This window comes from Crotalus tigris, unplaced genomic scaffold, assembly GCF_016545835.1.
Source record: "Crotalus tigris isolate CLP2741 ecotype Arizona unplaced genomic scaffold, ASM1654583v1 scf7180000017573.2180621, whole genome shotgun sequence".
Taxonomy (NCBI): domain Eukaryota; kingdom Metazoa; phylum Chordata; class Lepidosauria; order Squamata; family Viperidae; genus Crotalus; species Crotalus tigris.
Genome location: NW_024096483.1, coordinates 603,794 through 621,209, shown reverse-complemented (window position 1 = coordinate 621,209; position 17,416 = coordinate 603,794). Strand labels below are relative to the sequence as shown.

The window sequence follows — 17,416 nt, the reverse complement described above, 5'->3', positions numbered from 1 at the left end:
TTTTAACATTTATCAATAAAATATTCAACTAGAAAGCAGTCTTTTTATATCATCGGCACATGTAAAATACATTCATAATTGTCCATAGCCCGGCATAAACAAAACTCATGTATTAAACATGTTTATGATTGACATATAAGTACATATAATAATTTATCTGAACTTGCATTTTTGGAGTTATATAAATAGCATCATAGTGACAAGTCTAATCGCAGATCTCAAAATAATTTATGAAAAGTAACATGGATAAAATATTTGCAGGAAAGCAGAATCACCCATGACTACAGCAAATGAATGCAAAACATACCTTGTTCTTAAAAGGATTTGGGGGCAATGAGAAGTCTTGTCTGACACATGGGAGATGTTAATTGGATCTCCAGAGACTTTTGTTCTATCTTAAAAGCACCAGGACAGAGGAAAGCTATCTCAATTTAATGCAGCAAAGGATTCTCAGGGTGAGCATAGTTCTGTTTTCTTTTACATAGTTCCGATACAAAAACATGACCCAGCTGCTGTTCTTGAAATAAAAGAACTAGACTGAGTCAAAACCATTTTTTTTGCATTTTGCATCAGCTTGATGCAATCAATTTGCCATTTTTGCTATAAAACCTATTGTAACTAATTCAGAACCTCTAATTAATTGCTTAAACAGTTATGAAATGCATCTGGGGGTTTACAGCTGTATTTTGAAGTATAAGGTAGTCTTGACTTATCAATATTTATTTAGCAACTGTTCCAAGTTACAATGGCACTGAAAAAAGTGACTGCTTTATGATCGTTGCAGCTTCCCTAGTCAAGTGATCAAAATCTGGGAGCTTGGCAACTGTCATGTATTTACACAGTTGCAGCGTCCCAGACTCATTGCCATTTTGCAACTTTCCCAGCCAGCTTCCAGAAAGCAAAGTTAATGGGGGAAGCCGGATTCATTTAATGACTATGTAATTCACTTAATATCTGCCGTGATTTACATAACAATTGTGGCAAAAAGGTCATAAAATCCAGTGTGACTCACAATGACTACTTGCTTAGCAAAGGAAATTCTAGTCTTAGTTGTGGTCATAAATGGAGGATTACCTGTAAAATGTTTTTCTTTCAAAGAACAGCATCATACTCTATCCAAGTTTATTGCCATCCAGCTTATTCCATGGTGAGTTTAAAACATGTGCATTCTTTTTTTATCCCACCTTTATTCCTTTTATAAATAGTTTAAGGTGGCAAACATATCTAATCCTCCTATTTTCCTCAGAACAACCACCTTATGAAGTGAGTTGGGCTGAGAGAGAATTAACTTAATTAACTTAACTGGCTTTCATTCCTAAATCAGAACTAGAACTCACTACCTCCTGATTTGTAGCTTGGTGCCTTAATGTCTAGACCAAACTGGCTCTTGCAACCTCTGCTTTGTTTGGTTTGAATGGATATTCAAGCTTCAAGGTTAGAATAGGGAACAAGAGATTCAGCTTCTTTCCAAATGTCGCTGCCCTTAGGGGGACTTTCGAAGCAGAGATTGAAGGGGATTCGTTTATGTCCGTTTCCCACCATCACCCCCGCCGGTAGAAAACCGTACCCTCGGCGATCAAGTCCTGGAGAGAGGAGCTCCTAGGGGCCTGAGAAGCCGGGGCCATCTTTCCCGGTTCGGTAGAGTGTAAGCAAGAGCTTCATATACTCCAAATCACCCGCCCCTAGCCACGCAGACCCTGAGGCTGAGCGAATGAGCAGCCGCAGTCCCAGCCGCCGCAAGTGGATTAGGTTAAACCAGCCTTCCCCCTCCTCATTCGGGCGACGGAGAAGAAAGGAGCCGCCCCCTTCCCTCCCCCCCCGCCCCTCTCGTGGCTCGGACGGGGGCTGCTGTGGCTCAGGTTGGCCGCCATGGACGGCGGAGCCTGGCGCGGGCCCAGGCCCGACGCGGAGGCAAGCTGCTCAGCCCTGCCTGGGTTGCCATGGTGACGGGCGGCAGGCAGAGCAGGAGCGGCGGCGTCGAGGCTGTCAGTGAGAGCCAGCCGAGCGAGCGAGCGGCGGAAATCAAGCGCAGGCGTCCGTGGGGGCTGCAGGAGGGGAAGGCAGCGCCGCCGCGGCCGCCATGGACGCGCACTGCGATGGTGGCGAACCCACCGCGCTGGGCGAGCAGCCGCCGCCGCCCTCGGGCAAGCTGAACAAAACCGCCTTCAAATTGTTTAAGCGAAGGAAATCCGGGGGCGCCATGCCAAGCATCTTCGGTGTAAGGAGCGGCGGCAAAAGCAAAAGCGGAGAAGGCGGCGGCGGCGGCGGCGGGCAGGGAACGGGCATGGTGAGGAGCAAGACCCACGATGGCCTGGCCGAGGTGCTGGAGGTGGAGAGCGGCAGGAACGAGGGGCCAGAGACTGGCAGGAGCGATCGTGTGGCGGGTAGCGGGGCCGCCGCTGTGGCCGCCAAGGAAGCCGCCTCTTCCTGCTCGTCCTCGGCGGCGGCGGCGGCGGTGGGCAAGTCGCACAGCTTCTTCTCGCTGTTGCGCAAAAACGGCCGCTCCGACGAAGGCGGCAAAGGTGAGAGACCCAAAGTGCGCGGGGGCCTTAAAGGGCTCTTCAGCAGCATGCGGTGGCCCCGCCGGGAGAAGCCGGGCGGCGGGGTGAAGGACGACGACGCTGGTGAGGGCTCCGAGGGCCAGGCCAGTCCCAGCATCCTCAATACAGGCTCCCTCACGGCCAGCCTGGAGTGCATCAAAGAGGAGGTACCACCAGGAGCGTCTACTGACCCCATCCGGACACCCCTGGTCACTAAGGATGGAGAACAGCCAATGAGTCCCCTTGCCACTGAAGTCATGCTCACCACAGACCTGGCACCGCAGCCGGCACCATGTGGCTCCGGAGGAGAGGAGCTTCCCAGGATTTTGTCCCAGGAGAAAGAGGTCCATCCTGAATCAACCAGTAGTGATGGCCAAGAGATCGAGGACTCGGCTAAAACAGGTGACCTCCCCATCAAGTCTTTCCCCCCTGTTGAACCCAAGTATGAACGCAGCCAAGAGGCAGCAGCAGCCCCTGACCCTTCCTCTCTTGATCCACCCTCTGAGCCATCTATTGACCGTATTTGTTTGATGTTTGCTGACGTGACTTCACTGAAAAGCTTTGACTCTCTTACAGGCTGTGGGGACATTATTGCTGACCAGGAAGATGACGTGGGCAGCGGCGGTGGCAGTGGTGGAGGTGGAAATGAGAGGAGTGCCCCTAGAATTGGCAAAGCTGGGCCCTCCAAGAAGCCTGCCAGCGTGGTGACTTACCAGGGAGGAGGAGAGGAGATGGCCAGCCCTGAACAGGTGGGAGACACTTGTACTCAGGAGTTCTGGGATTTATTGTCACACACTGAAGAGAAACCACAGGGGACAGCAGGAAGGATGGAATCCCCTGAGACCTCCAAAGGTGATAAGATTGTCAGGAGAGTTCAGGATGGGTCAGCAAATGGAAAACAGATTGGTCTTAGCCAGATTCCAGTTCACCACCAGAAAGAAGACCAGAAAAATAGAGAAAAAGAGCAGCAGGAAGCCATCCCCAGCAGTGATGAGGGCTATTGGGATTCTACTACACCTGGACCTGAAGAAGACAATACTAATAGTATTCAGAAAGAGGTCATTCCCAGGGACAGCTGCAGTGGGGATGCTCTCTATGATCTGTATACTGATCCAGATGAAAACACAGCAACTGTGACTTCTGCAGAAAATATCACCACGGTGACTTGTTGCAAGCCATTATCTCCAATAACAACTACTTGTCCAGTCAAAACCCATACAACTTCACTCAAGGATTCAAAGATACCCATCAGTATCAAGCATTTTACATCACCACATGGTAGCCATGGCCAGGATTCCAGTAATAGCCATCACATTGTACACCACCAGGCTACCAAAAGTGAGATTCCTAGAACAAAAATCCCTGTTTCAAAAGTGCTTGTACACCGAGCCAGTTACAGAAGCTTAGCAGGGACAACAGGTAAAACAGCCGCATATCATGAAAGTGCCAAAAAATAAAAGGAAATAATAATGGGCATCCCAGTCTTTTCAGGAACCTTGTGATAAGCAGTTTGGCCTTGACCTCATCTAAAGGAAGACACTTCCACTTTTTATGAATGATGAATGCAAGGGACAAATGCTTCTCAATTCCATCTTCAAATACAATGTATGTTTGTGTGTGTGTGTGTATGTATGTGTGTATGTGTGTGTGTGTATACACACGCGCACACACACATATATATATAAATTTCTTTTTGAGCACTTTTTTAACACTTGTACCTGTTTTTCCCAATTCACTAAAATACTTAGGAGGCCACTTTTCCAGATAGAATTAATAATGCAAACTTGTATTAAGAAGACAAGAGCTGTGGGAGAAAGAGGACCAAATGAAATTATTCAGTATATACAAGCTTTTTAAAAAATGTTTTTGGCTCATATTGAAAATGCTTGCTCCAATGCTGTGAGAAAGCGTCAAAAATAATTAAATAGTAGTAACAGTAAAAGTTCAGATATTTAATTTGAGATATAGAGAGCGCTGTCTACTGTTAGCAGATTTAGTTAATTAAAGGTAGCTGATTAACAAGTTAGGTGGGTTTCTATAATGGGAAGATATATTTTTGCTTGCTTTTCTGTCTGCTTTGGATCTGAACTAATATAAATGGATGTTGAAGACATCTAGTGAACTTTCAGATGTTTACATCAATATTTTTCCAATGCGTAAAATAATCAGGTTCCGGGAACTTCCCTATATGTCAAGATAGAGGCAAATACAACATTTATACAATAAATTGTACTTCGTGTATAAATAGGTGCATATGTTACTCCTAGTGATACAATTTTTAATAATTAAAATGTCTTTCTGTATTTACTAGAATTGAAGCAAAATTAGTTTTTATAGCTCTGTAGTTTTATGGTTCTAAATGTGTGAGCCTTCCTATAATACTGTAAACTAGAACAAAATTTTATATAGGCTGTAGCACCCCAGAATAAAAACTCTATTGTGATGATCCTGCAACATGATGCATGCATCAGAGCCAAAATTCCAGTGTGTTTTCTTTTTACAAAGCTAATTCCTAGGAATTTCTAAGATAGAATATGTTTAGCTTATTAAGGCTGTCACTGCCAACTTGTTAATATTTTCAAAGATGACATATTTAATTTGGGGTATATTTAAAATAGTTGCTTCCCTAAATAGTTATTAAATAAAACAACTGGCAAACTCTTAGTCCATCAAATGTTCTTTTTTTTTTCCTTTTAATCTCAGGCAACAATAGACATGTTGAGGACCACAGAATATATGAGTACTACTGAAGTAGCTACTACACAGTGTTGACATCTTTTCAGTAAGGTATCATGTGCCTAAAGACGTATTTTCAAAACAGATAGGAACAATAGGGTGGTATGTCAATCCATTTGGAAATTGATGCATTTATAATTAAAATTTGCTTTTAAAACTATGACATAGAGTATTAACTAAAAATAACAAATTACACATGACTAACATTTTATTCATTAAGCATTTGTTTAACCTTTTTAGCTTTTACAGTAAATAAAGCTAGGTATACAAAATACACATCAAAAGCATAGAGGCTGTATACTAATAAAGGAAAGCTAAAAATACAAGTTTGGAATGTAGTAACAATTGTTTAATTGCTTATATTAATTAAATTATATTGAAGTACTCTATATATAGCAGTGCAAGAAACAAGATTCAGTATGTTTATTTGTAAAGATCAGCTCCAGAAAGTGAATTTAGATACTTGAGAATGGGCCATTTGGGATTTCCCCTTTTTTTCCCCCCCCCCTTACTGTGAACAACTGAATCCATAGTGTGTCAAAGTGGTGCTACGAGCTACTTTTTCAAGTAACTTCACTTTCATAAATGTCTGTGGAGATTCTCAGTTATCCGGGTCATAGTTGTCCCAAAGATGCTTTTCACAAGGCAACTGGACTATCTTGTTTTACTTTGAAGACGTTTCGCTTCTCATTCAAGAAGTTTCTTCAGCTCTGACTTCCATTCCCCACCATCCAGTCAGAGCTGAAGAAGCTTCTTGGATGAGAAGTGAAACATCTTCAGAGAAAAACAAGAAAGTTGAAAAAGCATTTTTGGGCTCACTTTCATAAATAGTTTGCTATGCAGAATAGAAATAGAGGAACAAACCCAGTCTATTCCTTTCTGCATGAGGCATGTGGAACTACTTAAGGATGTTTTTGAGATCCTAGCCAGTTTTTTCTACTCATGGGTCATGCTCTGAAGTATGGATGTTCTGTGCTGTAAGTGGACTTATTATCCCAAATAGCAGCTCCCATTGAAATTTTCAAAGGGAATTTCTAATATGTCTAATTAAGCAAAACAAATATGAGATTAAAGCAAGGATGATCTTTGGATTCAGCTAATAATGCTTCTTGATTGTAATGTTGCATATATAGGTTCTGATCCTTAACCATTAAGTTCTAGAAAGTAAAAAAAACTGTTTCTAATGGTTTGTAGATAATGTGTCAGAAACTTGAGGTGGGTCGTGTCATCCATTATCTTGTGAAAGAAGCAAAAATCAAAGCCTTTCTATATTTGTTATGTAGCTGTATATTCAAGCCTGAAATATCCATTCTAAACATGCTTAAATATTGGCAATAGGTTTTGTCATAATAAATGAGATCTCCCATGTAAAATGCATGCTTATAGAATGTGAAGGCACTATCTGGTGGAATACTTTATATATGGTATTGTCTCAAAATATATTTGTGGGTTGTTGCAGGTGCACTCCTTTATGCAAACCTAATGTATATATGCATGTATATTCCTATGGATACACATACCATACATGCACACATTTCTGCAAAGTGCTAAATGGCATGTATATTACTTTCCAAAGGATAAGATCAAGGATATACAATTCTGTTCAGATCATTTTGACAGTTAATCACCTTTTCATGAGAAAGGGATTGGTATTTAATCTGATTTTGCTTTAAAAATAGGGTGAAGATAGTGAGTGGCTCACTTTAATGTAGGCCCTTTCACTGGGAATTCTGCAACTACATCAGATGAAACCATTTTTATTTGTACTATAACTGTAATATTTTGGAAGGAAACATGTAAAGGACACAGAACTTTAATGGTAGTAATATATAAGAAATGTTTAGTCTGTTTTATATCAGTGAAGGGCATGCTTTCCTTTTGCATGCTGTTTAAGCAAGTCTATCAACATGCTCCTTGTTTTATTATAAAAATAATGCATACATAAATGCTCAGGGAGCTGAAAGTTGCAATGGAAAGAGAATGTTGTAATTTGTGGGATGAGTTAATTACAGAACAAAACAATGGTGCACCGTTTAAAGTATTGCTGACATCTGCGGACTGGTCCCGGTCCACGGATTGGGGGTTGGGGACCCCTGCTCTATTGTTTATCACCCTCCACAGTCATGTGACTACATTTTGGATGCTCAGCAACCAGCCCACTTTTACAGCCTTTTGCAGTGTCCCATGGTCAGGTGATTGTGATTTATGACATTTTTGCCTGAAACTGACATTTACTTCTGATTTCCTGCAAAAATTGCTCCATAGCGAACAATCACTTAATGGTTGTGGCATTCACGACTGCTGACAAAAAGGTTGTAAAACTGGGCACAGCCATGTGCTGACCTGTTTAAGAACATCATGACTTATGACTGAAATTGTGGGCTCAGTTACAGTTGTAAGTTGAGGACCACATGGTTCTGATAAACATAGTGGTAATCTATCAGTGATAGTCATTTTGAAGTGTCAAGATGAGGTAATTATTTTTCTGTTTATTCTGTTGGAAATGCATGATGATAATAAGGAAAATATTAAGGTGGTTGTTGTCTTAACATATGGCTGTGAACATATGACTGGCATCTAGCAAAAAAAATCCATAAGGGATTTAAGAAGGAATCATTTCTTGTATCAGTTGATATGACCCAGTACAGTAGCAAGTCATTTATCTGCTAGCAGTATTTATAAGTTGATGACAATCATATCTTGAAAAAGATTAATTGAAGTATTTGTATTCCTTACCATAATAACACAGATCTTTATAAATTATGTAAAAGCCATAAAGTGATTCTATCTTTTGAAGACAAAGAATAGTTACCTTAAAAGTAATATTTATTTAAAAGACCCTATAAAGTACTGTTCAGATCTTGACTGGTTCAAATCCAGAGCACTGGTTAATAGCAAGGAGATATAGATAACCAGCCTCTTATAACTGTTTAGTGGTCATCTGAATTTTTGCAGTCCATATTTGAATTCCACATTATAGCCAGATTATTACTTATTTCCATAGTAATAAGGTGCCTGCAGATCTTAGAAGACTATAATTAAAAAATATCTGTCATTACATAAGACTTGTGAATTTGCCAAGCTATTGCCAGAATTTGAAGACGAGGGCACTTTATCGAACCAAGAAAATGTGAAACTTGTGTGGAAAAAAGCAATGGAAAACTTCAGTTATTGCAGAACATTGCATGGGGAAATATATTATTCTGGTGACATGAAAATTAATTTTTTTTGTGCTGCCTTTGAATTAGAAGTAATCAAATCTTGACTCTTATCTGCAATTACACTCAACCCACATGCTGCTACAACCAGTGTCTTTAAAAGTGGTCCCTAATTATTGACAAACCATCATTTCATGCAATTCAGTTTATTCCTATTTACTCTAAAATAATTCCTGCTGCTCAGTGGCCTTATTCCCAGGCATAATATTAAGTAGTTAATTATTTTCAAATTTTTAATTTTGAAACTTGCAAATGCGACTAATTTTTGCCAGGCTTCTTTTATTTTTAAATATATATATATTTGTATTTTAGAAAAATAAACAATACCTAAGACAGTGCACTGAAAAGCATGCTAAACAAACTTCTGTTGGTACTCTATATACTCCTCTTAATAGATTAATGTTTGAGGGGGGCAAAGTTAACTTAGAAATTTAGGAAAGAAACAAAAGATTATCATCTTGGAGCCATTCTTTAGAGTTGTGCAGGTGAATCAGAGATTCCTGTATTTCTGCAGCCTTAATTGGCTAACTGATTTTTCAGGTCCCAAAGATGCTGTATCCTTTAATAATTGTTACTATTTTTATTTGTTAAAGAAGACTTTATTAAATTTCTATTTGGGATGATGCTTGTGCTGTTATCCTGTACTTAAGACTATATTAGAGCAGGCATTGTAATCTCTTTGCACTTCCTGTTCACCTAGTACATTTTATATGTTTTTAGAAAATGCATACTATAGTATAGTTCTAATATTTTATATCACATATTTTAGGAAACTATTTTCAGAAGGAGGTACTCTTTTCTTTTAGTAGCATGAACTGCCTTGTGCACCCCTAGTTTACTCTCATAGATATAAAATTTGTGCTGAAAATGTGGTCTCCATTTGACAGAAAGAGTTCATTCTCATTTCAGTGTACATGCATTGCTCTTATTGGCAGAAATCCACAACCCACTTATTCTAAAGCAATTCAATTGACTTTAGTCTAGGATAAATGGAATGTGGATTGTAGCCATCTGCAGTCATGGGAATAAAGCACATGGAATAGATTTAAAACAGGCCCTGCCATTACAGAGCAAATGCATGATTGGTGTTACTGAAGAAGCAAACTGATTACCCTGTAAACATCCTGACTAGTTTAGCAATGAAAAAAAGCACACAAAATGGTAGTATTTTTATTTATAAATTTACCCTTTGGAGAATCCATTTCTGGTTAATTTTTCATGCCCTCTGCTGAATTATTTATTAACACTTAAATGATATTGCATCGAAGTCTTTGAAATATCTGATTCTGAGGGTAATTCCAGCATGCTTCTGTATCGGAGCAAATTGCCATGGTTTTGCCTGGTGAAACAAAACTACTAGTTAGTTTGGAAATTTATGGGATTGCCAAGATACAAGGGAGCTGTCTGATTCTGAACCTGATCTCACTCTGAAGCTTTTCATGCTGTTAAACAGCAGGGTCTCAAAAACAATTTTTGTTGTGTTTTGGATAATGCTTATGAATAAAAGTTAGATTCCACAATATAGTACAGAAGCCAAGTTTTGTAAGAAAATGGGATGTATGAGGAACTGCATTATTACTAATAGGAAGTTACATTGCTTTTGTCTTTAGGAGAGAAAATACATACTTTATCAAGGCTATGGAAGAATAGAAATTGATATATTTATACACTAAACAGAGCAACAGTATGTTCCACATTTCTCCTTTTGTAAACAGACATCTCAGATGTGTTCATGTGTAATTTTATTCACACTGTTCCCATTTTGAGTGGAAGATCATAATCATAAGGTCTTTAAAATATTTAAGGGATATATTCTGTTACAATGGAAAAATATGATTTGAAACCAGATGGCGGATGCAATGAAACTTGACACTAAAAGTTGAGAGCAAATTGTGTGGAGTTTCAATTTTGTCGCAAAAAATACCTATTTATGGACATCATGATTCTGAATGTGGACATGGGGGATTTAACTTTCATCTGGTATGCCGTTTTGCAGTTCATCTCTATTTGAATTGTAGGGGGGGGGGAATCAAATATTGTAGTTGAAATTCCCAAAATTTTACAAATATACAGTAATAGTTCACAAATGTGGGATACCATAACTCTGACATATAAAGTTTGGTTCTGGTACTTGCATTCTCAAATAGATGTGAGGAAGGTACCACCACTCCACCCTGCCCAATCCCATCATTTCTCTGATGCCAGAGCTTCCAGTCTTTCAGAAAATCCAATTTGGTCACTTCAGACATGTTCAACATGTGTCTGATGTATTTATTACATGTTTCAAAAACCCAGAGATTACCAAAGGCTGGGACTCCTTGTCTAACAGGAATTTGGTGACAAATCTGATTTTATTATAACATAAAACATGAAAACATACATTTCACCTATGAGATGAATGTGAAGCTACAGGCACAACAGAATTGAGTTCTTTGCCCATAAGCAATAGTGCACTTAACAGAATGTGCAGACATCTTTTCCTTGTGCTTTTAAAATGTTTTAATCCTTTTATTTGCTGTATTTCCTGATTTTGTTTGACATCTATGACATTCTCTGCTGAATCTTTAGGCAAAATAGCAGTAATAATTATTTTTTTAATGGATATAGAATCAGTAATTAGTATAGCTAAACTGAGAGGAATAAAATAAAACAATGCAAGTTATTTCTTAAATATTGAACTCAGGGGCTGCATATTATTAGGAACCATGTCTATGTAGCAGTTAAAATGAAAAGCTGCAGATTGGTGGGAAAATACGGAATTCCATAATATATTAACATTCATTCATATTTGTTATTGAGTTTAGAGAATTAAAACAAATCTGGGAATCTTAATTAAAATGCAACCCACTTCCATCATTGATACTATTTAAGTTCTCTTAAAGCCATGAGTTAAGATGATCCCAAAGTTTGCATCAAACTACTTTTTTTATATCCCATATTTTGGAGTGACCTGATTAATATCACCTATTTGTATGAAGCACACAAAATCTAACATTACGCAAGAGCTTGTCAAAATTCCAGTGGCCCTGCAGCTATGTATTCTGTACATTTATAGAAAATCCCTTCACATCTGATGTGTTGCTCAATTATAGGCTGTGAGTGTTATTGCTTGTATCACTTGTTTAAAGTAGATTTGTATTATGTATTGCAAATCTATTTTCCACTTCCATTCATATATAGGCACAAACCTGCTTCCTACTAGGAATGTATTCTAGATGTTGTGCTCTCTGCTTTGATACTGCATATCTCTTTGTGTAGTTTTATTCTACTCATTTTTCATAGCCTGATCAGATCACTTCTAGCATGACTTCTTTACATTACTATTCTGCATTTTCTTTCTGCTTACGCTGTGGTATTCTATGCTTATTTATTTTTCCCTAATGCCAGCAATAATGATATCCTAGTTATCTTCCATTCAGTTTCAATTTTGCCAGCAATACTTTCTCCATGCCCATCCTCTTTCACTCAACCAGAAGTGCATTTTCCAGGCAAATTCTCCTTTTTCCTGCCAAATATCTGTTTTCCTTCTGCAGTCTAAGCACACTGCGGGGTGCATATGCATTGTTTATAAGCATGTCACATAGCATCAGTCATACATTTCTGTGAACATCTTCATTGGCGCATTTTTTATGAGCAGCCCACTCCATTCTGCTACCTTGTCAGAACTGTGTTACTGCATTCTCCAAAGCAGACAAAATTTAATTGACAAATGATATAGCTCATTTAAAAGAATAAATGTGGGGTTTGCTGATCAACAATATCATTTCAAAGAATCTATTTTGCTTTGTATTAGGTGTCAGTGTGCTTTGTAAAAATTATTACCATTCATCATAGAGAGTTGTTGTTTATTTCATTTCTCTCAGCATGCAACAATTAAAAGTGTACAAGGTATAGAGAAATAATTTGTCCTTCAATGAGCTATCATTCTGACTAAAATTAATGCAGTCAGTGTTTTAAAGAAAAGTGTATGTTTCCATCTAATACAGATACTACACCTTAAGTTTCAATCATTTTATGCATGGAATCAATATAGTTGAGAAATAATAAAATATATGTCACCACCTTATTTTTGTGCAGAAATCATTTAAAAGACTTTGTGATAATTCCTACCTTTCTCAACAGCTGAATATTTATTCCAGAGCATTTCATGCAAAATGAAAAGCTTTGGTTTTGAATATCAGTCAACTGAAGTAAAAAAAAAAAAGGTCTATATAATGTGTCGGTAAAAGCTGGATCAATGAAATACCTGAATAGGCGCCCTCATTTTTTTAAAGGTTTATTTTACTATCAGATGGAAATCTAATTGTTTTCCATATTTTGCTGATCTTCCTCATGACATCTACATACAAATTACATATATTGCTGTTTTATTCTATATGCTACCAGCAGTTCAGTCCAGGATTAGCACTTGGTGTTTGACCTGTGCAATTTAAAGTTAACACAATTAATACCAAACTTAATTTAGTTTGTGATGGTAGAAAAAAGATCAATCCTTTCAAGTACAGTGAATTGAATGTGCTGTCTACTGTGCTATCTGCCTGTCCTCATTTTGTGGTTAATTAATGTATGCTTTTTTTCTTTTATTATTTTAATTTAAATTTTTAAAGAAAAAATTGTTTTAGCAAGTTGATAAAACTGGTTTGGGATTGTAAGGATGATGATAATGATTTTCCGTGCTTCATTAAAGAAGTCATTGAAGTATCTAAAACAGTTCAGTCTATTTTTTTTCATACAGAAGTAAAGTAAGTACAGAATTTTCGGTAATTATTTAATTTTTGATTTATTACATATTGATGCTATTTGCAATTGCAGTCTAGCCAAAGTTATGATATTTAATATGAATTGATGTTGACTGAGCAGTCATGAATTCTGAAGGTAGTTGCCATGGAATACAAAGGAAGATTTAGGATGCAAATGTGTGTCTGGTATCATAAATATTTTGCCTGATTCAAAGCAAATCCATGTCTGGAATTAGCCTTTTGTTTGTGGGCACTTGCACTGAAGAATAAAATTGTAATTATTCAGTATATGTACTTGTCTTCAATGACTGCTGCATCGGGGCCATGGTTTCTAGCTTCCATAATAAAATAGAAACCGTTAATCTGAATACTGATGTAGCATTCATCATGTAAGTCTCAGTGAGCTAGAAGATCCATATATTGTTTCTGGGACCTTCCAGCATATCAGTAAGTATATGTCCAAAGAGTTACTTCAACCCTCTACAGCTGCTGAGATTTTTATAACGTGCAATGCAAAATGCCTGTCAATAATTTCAGTTGATTGACAATAAAAATGATAGAGCCATTTCCAAGTTCAATCTTGTGTATCTTCAGGTGAATCTAAGAACAGCTAGGCGATAATTTGCTAGTCTGTGAGAACAACATGGATTTAAATGGATTTTAAAAGAGCTTCTGATGTTTCTTTCCAAATTCTTTAAACAACCATGAAGGAAAATACAACACTTATGTTTGAAGAATCCAGAACAGACTTGATACAAGCTGACTGAGATAGATTTGTATTGTTATAAAATATTGATTTGGTAAATTGCACTCAGCATATTGCAACTGACGTTCATTTTTAACTACAGTTTTCCCTATTGTGCTATTTCTGTTCAGCTTGTTACCAGTACAGTAGCATTAAAAGTAAATCCAGAAATTCTTTTTTCACTTCACCTTGCTCAGAAATCAAATATGCTATGTGATGTGAATAATAAAAACTATAAGACACCAGCTGTACAAACTATGTTGCTTCACATGGTTATTTGTATAATTGTTTGATGCCATTAAAAATTGGACATAGTTTTGTTTTAATGAGGGTTTTTATTTAATGTGGAATATTTAATACAATACGTGCTATTTTGGGTACATATGTATGTGTCCTGTACAAACTTTGATGAAAAAAATAACAAAATGTGCAGTGCAATCTTTGATCTTGCATATAATTACAGAATCACGGTTTGTGTCATGTCCGTTCTATCATTTGTCCCAAGACATCTATGTATATATGCATGTTAAAAGTAAAACTGTGAGCACAATTTACTTGCAAGAGTAAAACAGCAATAGAAGGAAGTGTGCATCTATTTGAATGGGATACAGAAGTTTCTGGAAGATTCTATCTGCAGTTATGCTTTCTTTGAAAGTTTCATTTAAAAATGTAAATGTAACTTACATTTTAGTGATATAGATATTTATGTAGAACTTAAGTGTGCATTATATACACAGAGATGCTTCATTGCTTAAAATAGAGCCCTTTCACACGTCAACCTATAAACGGAGCACCGCGGTGAACATATAAACTAATATACAGGAACATTGAGGAGAAGATAGGAGTTGTAACATCTTGATAGAGGAGAATAAACATGTTGTACAATGAGGAAAATGATATGTGGACCCAGTAATAGTGTTCCTAGGATTGAGTATCTTTCTGGAGAAGATGTCCTTTAGAATCTTATTCATACATTCTTAGGTGTTCCACCTCCATTTTCTCTCCCTCCAGCTTCTTTTTTTCTAATTTTCTAGGCACCAGGCAGCACTGGAAACTTTTGTTTAATAAAAGTTGGAAAACAAAACTGGGTTTCTACCAAATCCTTAATTTCTCCAGAGACTACCCAAGTGATGAATGAAGTTTGGTTATTGCACATGGACTTCATGGTCTTCACAGGTGGCTATTTTAGCAACTTGATTCAATGACTCTGCAGTCATATTGATGGAATAGGACAGAAAACAGTTTTATTATGGGAGTTAGGCAATCCCTGCTAAACATCCATTTTAGTTATGACCTTTACACTTTTATAAGGTGGATTGTGGCCTGAGAGTGTTGATAGTTTCCATAGGGTCTAAGGAACTTTTCTCACAGCTGAACTGAAGTATTTCTACCATCCTGGACTCTGCAGAAAATTATGCCAGCAGGAAATTTCCTGTTTCTATTGCCAACTCTAGCCTGCCTCTGTTTCATGTCATTGCAGTATCTGGCTTTTCCTTTGATAACTGGCTGATATCTAACAGATTATGTACACCTCGATGCTGCTCTTGGATAGTATGAGATTAAGGGAGAAAATGCTACTTTTGCAGAGTATGACTTAAGCCTGTTTCCTCCTACATGAAAAAAAAAACTCCCTGGGAAGGCAGAAAGAAAATATTACAGCCACTTTATGCCAAAATTAAGTGCACATCCAGAAAGGAACTAAGAATGGGCTAATTTTTGCATCTGACCCAAACACTAACAAAATAATTATACTGGAGCCAATGGCAAAATCTAAGGAGGGTAGAATTCCTCTTTCTCAAAACTTTCTATGCTTATACTCAGGGTGGAAAGAAAAGAATAGCTACATTTTTGCATACATGCATGAACACATGGTTTTGACCATTAAAAATGCTTTCCCTCTGGTTTCAATAGGAAAGAGTAATGTATGCCAGCTAGAGGGTTAACAGAAATCTGGAAGTGATTTGGAAGTTTAGTGGTGACCAGGAAGACAATGAATTCTGTCAAATGATTAACTTCTGTGTTAAACTAAACATCTTCTGTTCTTCACCTCCAAACCACCAGCCTTTGAAATTTTGGTGAAAGATTGGAGAAAATTTTGCAGTTTGAATTTCCTTCTCCAAAGCAAATCTCTCACTCCAACCTCAAAAGGGAAATGCAACACCTCCTATAAGAGTTGTGGTAGTGCACTGGTTAGAATGCAGTATCACAGGCTAACTCACTGCTCACTCCAGGAGTTTGATTCTGAGCAGCTCAAGGTTGACTCAGCCTTCCATTCTTCCAAGGTCAGTAAAATGAGGAACCAAATTGTTGGGAGCAGTATGCTGATTCTGTTAACCACTTAGAGAGGAATGTAAAGCACTGTGAAGCGGTATATAAATTAAGTGCTATTGCTATTGCTATAATGGTTATATATTATTGTTTAGATTAGTATGTACATGTGTGTCAAAACTAATTTAATACAGTGTGCCTTTTCTGCTGTTGAGCAATACTTGATTGATCAATTGATTGATTGTGTGCCATCAAATTAGTGTTAATTCTTGTGGACCACATAGATGTATTTTCTTCAGGATGATTTATACCTAATTTGGTCCATCAGATCTTCAAACAGTGCATTCATTGCCACTTTAACTGAGACAACACACCTTGGTACTGTCCATCATCTCTTTACTTCCATCTTTCCCAATATTACAGCCTTCTCTAGAAAGCTGGATCTTCACATAATGTATCCAAAGCAGGATATTCTGAGCCTGGTTCCTTATACCTCTAGTGAAAACTCTGCATTGATTTCTTTGGTGATTCATTTGTTTGTTTTCTCAGCTTTCTATGGTATTCTCAAGAGTCTTCTCCAATACCAGTCTTTCAAAGTATCAATACTAATTTTATCATGCTCCTGTTAAAATTATTTTTCTTCTTTTCTTTTCTTGAATTTAAATCCTACTTTTCTAAAATAAGCCCCTCAAATACTTAATATGACAGTATCAATACAATAATGTCAGTATAGCAATATAGCAATCAATATAACAACAAAATATCCAGAGATGATCATTTTCCCTATTGCCCAGAATGAGTATGTTTAGGAGTCCTTAAATTTAAATCGCTGATTCCCGAGATTGCAACTAAGATTAGGAGAACCTTTTATCACTTTTAGTCAGGGCTTTTTTTGTCATAGAACGCCCAGAACGGAGTTCCGGCACCTTTTTGGGATGGAATCTTATAGGGTAGGCAAGGCGGGTTGTATGACGTGTGAGTTCTGGCACCTTTTTTTTTTTTTTTTTTTACAAAAAAAGGTTTAGTTGATGTGCCATTATTTGCCTTTCTGAAAGAAAATAACTGTAAAAGTGTTACTCATATTGATAGAAGAGAATATTAGTTGCTTAGGGTTGAACTGTGGGGTTCTTGGTGCTCTCTGAGATTGGTTGTTTTCATGCAGATGTTTCA

At 37.6% G+C, this 17,416-nt stretch overlaps 1 protein-coding gene and 1 long non-coding RNA gene across 3 annotated transcripts in view; one reads left to right on the top strand and one right to left on the bottom strand.

Moving 5' to 3' along the window:
* The window catches only part of LOC120313917, a 43,140-nt gene extending 41,381 nt beyond the window's left edge, over positions 1-1,759 (bottom strand). The window contains exon 1 of the long non-coding RNA XR_005558293.1: positions 1,568-1,759. This is a non-coding gene — a long non-coding RNA (uncharacterized LOC120313917). The remainder of the gene's footprint in view (positions 1-1,567) is intronic.
* A 75-nt stretch (positions 1,760-1,834) lies between these two features.
* Positions 1,835-5,982, top strand: AMER2 (APC membrane recruitment protein 2). 2 transcript variants are annotated; one of them, XM_039356356.1, is made up of 3 exons: positions 1,835-2,942; positions 3,117-3,959; positions 5,244-5,982. In XM_039356356.1, the coding sequence occupies exons 1-3, from the start codon at positions 2,081-2,083 to the stop codon at positions 5,288-5,290; spliced, it is 1,752 nt and encodes a 583-aa protein (XP_039212290.1). In that variant the 5' UTR covers positions 1,835-2,080; the 3' UTR covers positions 5,291-5,982. The 2 variants fall into 2 exon arrangements, with proteins under 2 accessions (XP_039212290.1, XP_039212281.1); XM_039356347.1 differs by having other exon boundaries at positions 1,835-3,959.
* The last annotated feature ends 11,434 nt before the right edge of the window (positions 5,983-17,416 follow it).

Bases quoted from the DNA above. Each gene is read 5' to 3' on its own strand.
- AMER2 (XM_039356347.1), top strand. From the start codon at position 2,081: ATGGACGCGCACTGCGATGGTGGCGAACCCACCGCGCTGGGCGAGCAG. The intron at 3,960-5,243 runs GTAAAACAGCCG...TTTTAATCTCAG, and splicing joins AAGCTTAGCAGGGACAACAG to GCAACAATAGACATGTTGAG.